The following is a 3,180-nucleotide window of genomic DNA, read 5'->3' on the forward strand; positions in this document are numbered from 1 at the left end:
TAAAATAAAACTAATTTAAAACACAATAAAATAAGTTAAATTTTATTTTTTCTTATTTTTTGCTTCTAATCTTTTTCCGTGTTTACCTTTATTTTTTTAATATTTTTTCCTTTTTTTCTCTTTTTTTAAAAAAATAATTTGTATAATTATTATTTTAAATGAATGCCGTGAGTATGCTCAAGACTAATACTATTATTAAAAGGATAAGGTACCTACGAGATATTTAGTATCCAAATTTTTTATCTCTCCGTTTAATTTGTATGGCCCCACCAAATGATGAAAAAGAATAATTAAAAAATAAATAAATGAGACAAATACTCTTTTAAAATGCATGATATAAATTATAACTTATTCTTAATTAATATCTTTTTTATAAAAATAACTATAGTTATTAAAAAAGTATTAATCAATAGTTAAAAATAAAAATTTAGACTTATACGAGTAAGTTTGATAATTTTTTCTTTAGCAAATAAATAATAAAATGAAAAATGAAAAAAAGAAATACTGTACACAACGATGAAATGACCAAAAAGTGCTTGTGAAGCCATGCGAGCAATGACGTCGGGGTGGGGGGTGCCAACGGTCAAAGTTCCAACTTTGAGGCCAATCAATATTATAATGCGCTACAGGCGGCCGTGGGTTAAGCCTTTATCATTAATTGATTTTTCTCTCTCTTTATTCTTGTTCTTTCTTCGGGTTTGCCGGTCTCTGTCTCTTCTTTTTGCTTTGCTTTGTGTTCTCTCTTGACAAGCGAAGCAAAAAATATCAAAGCCAGCTCTCGTAAAAAGAAAAAACAAAAAAAAAAAAAAAGAGGAAAAAAAAAGTCATATGTCGTTTGTGTGACAGCTATAATTCATTCTCAGGCGCCTCTGTTCAGGTTTCGTTTCTGTTACTGCAATCTGCATTTATGTCTCCTTTTTTTGGCTTATGCTGAAGTCATTTGAAGTTATCTAGCTCCTTAAATAGAGCTCTCAAGTTTTGGGGTTTCGATATTTTTGCTGGCTTTATGATGTGGGTTTGTGTTCTCTTGGGAATTCAGAATTGGGTTTCAAACAATTCAGCTAAAAAGTTTGAAGAGAAGTTTCACACTTTTGGAGTCGTTGAGGTAATCTACCAACTGGGTTTAATTTATTTTTCCGATTTCTGAATTGGGTATTGAAGGCTCTGCTTGAATTTTAGGACACTGCTTGAAATTGCTATTGCTTGTATAGAAAGCTTTGGAGGGATTTGACTTTGAACCTATCGTCAGAAAGCAGATTTGATATTGAAATAGTTTTTAGCTCGTTGATATTTTGACTTATCTTTGGTTGAGCTTTGTGATGACTAAAAAATTGGGCTTGCCTAAATTGGATTGATCAATTTGAAGAGTTGAAGTAGCATTGATAAGCTTCTTTCCTGCAAGGAATCCTTATTTGTCAAATTGGGGCACATAGTAGCATTGCCCAGCTCATTTTCTGCCAAGATTATCTGTTTTTCGTATTGGTGAAACGGGAGTGTTAGAACTTTCTCAAGCTTCAAGGTGATGATCAAATTGGAATTTAGAGCACTGAACCCAGAGATTAGTGGGATTGAAAAGCTTTGGTTGAGCTTTGTGATGACTAAAAAATTGGGCTTGCCTAAATTGGATTGATCAATTTGAAGAGTTGAAGTAGCATTGATAAGCTTCTTTCCTGCAAGGAATCCTTATTTGTCAAATTGGGGCACATAGTAGCATTGCCCAGCTCATTTTCTGCCAAGATTATCTGTTTTTCGTATTGGTGAAACGGGAGTGTTAGAACTTTCTCAAGCTTCAAGGTGATGATCAAATTGGAATTTAGAGCACTGAACCCAGAGATTAGTGGGATTGAAAAGCTTTTTCATCCCACTGGTATGAAATACTGTTGTTAAAATCTTAAGGTTTCTGGGAGTCAGAAAAATTCTCTTTTTCTGGCTTTGCTTGGCGGGTACTGGGGGAGTATAGAACAGATGAACATACAAACTCAGCACATGATCTCGTCAAGAATGGGCTCTGTCATGTTAAGTGTGCTGTTGCTGGTTCAGTTCCCGACCATTTTTGGTTTTGTCATTGAGTCTAAAGTTTGCGCTGATCTCATTGCCTATTCTAGTTCTTATGGGAATGAACTGTTCTATGTAAATGGGAATTTAGTGGGCAAAGATTTATTCTGTGAGGCTCTTTTTACCTACAATGAAAACGGTTGCAACATTGAGGAGCACCTAAAAAGTGATTATTGTCAATTCTACGTTTCAACAGGTATGGCATAATATATTATACGTCATTTCAGTTCCATTACTTATGAAATCATAATTTTTAAGTGAATTTCTCGCACTTTTGCAACTGCTTTTGTTGATGACTTTTTCTCTAAGACAGGTAGGAAACTTTTGCCGAAGGGGTCAACATATGAATCCACCGTCCCTGCTCATGATGGAGAAGGAAAAAGTGAGTCCAAATTTCTGTCGACACCAAAACAATTCGGGATTCTAGCAGGAGGATCTGTTTTAGCCTGTTGTGTTTTCATCTGTCCCTGCTTTTATAGGAAAAGAAAAGAAACTTCCCACACTGCTCTTACCAAGGAGCAAAATTCAAGTGAGTTTATCTCGTATTTTATTTTGTCATTCTGATGATTGAGGATTGATTAGTATGTCTGTATGATTAAAGAATACAAATTGTATTTTATCTTTATCTTTTAATGATATCAACATCGACATAGGGGCTTTACTCAAGCTAAGCAGTATTTGGTTTTATTTGCAATGTTATGCAGTTATTTTACTTATCACTGCTGTTAAATCCTTCCAACCTAGTTGTTATCTTAATAGTCAGTTAATTCTTTGTATTTGCTCTTAATGCTAGCAGATCGTGGGTATGTTACTGCTGATTCAGTTTCATCTTTTGATGTGAATTCTGTTCATGAAAAGATCCCGGCAAGTCCATTTCGTGTACCACCTAGTCCTAGACACTCGATGTCTCCGCAACTCAGTAGACTTGGATCAGTACATCTGAACATGATCCAGGTTGCCAAAGCAACTCGTAATTTTTCACCTTCTTTACAGATAGGGGAAGGAGGCTTTGGAACGGTCTACAAAGCCCAGCTAGAGGATGGCCATATTGTTGCCATAAAACGAGGAAAGAAGGTAAGGATTTTTCATATGATCATAATTGAGGTAGCTGCCTTAAGAAAGAGT

At 34.8% G+C, this 3,180-nt stretch overlaps 1 protein-coding gene across 2 annotated transcripts in view; it reads left to right on the forward strand.

Annotated features, from left to right (window-relative positions):
- The first annotated feature begins 679 nt into the window (after window positions 1–679).
- The window catches only part of LOC21407616 (calmodulin-binding receptor-like cytoplasmic kinase 3), a 5,338-nt gene continuing 2,837 nt past the window's right edge, over window positions 680–3,180 (forward strand). Inside the window, exons 1-4 of one of the 2 annotated variants that reach the window (XM_024165986.1) lie at window positions 680–1,105; window positions 1,180–2,251; window positions 2,369–2,584; window positions 2,849–3,129. In XM_024165986.1, coding sequence (XP_024021754.1) covers window positions 1,966–2,251; window positions 2,369–2,584; window positions 2,849–3,129 — 783 coding nt within the window. In that variant the 5' untranslated portion in view covers window positions 680–1,105; window positions 1,180–1,965. Of the gene's footprint in view, window positions 2,252–2,368; window positions 2,585–2,848; window positions 3,130–3,180 lie in introns of both variants that reach the window. The other variant, XM_024165987.1, reaches the window with a different exon arrangement.

Source organism: Morus notabilis, unplaced genomic scaffold, assembly GCF_000414095.1.
Source record: "Morus notabilis unplaced genomic scaffold, ASM41409v2 Scaffold203, whole genome shotgun sequence".
NCBI classification, from domain to species: Eukaryota; Viridiplantae; Streptophyta; class Magnoliopsida; order Rosales; family Moraceae; genus Morus; species Morus notabilis.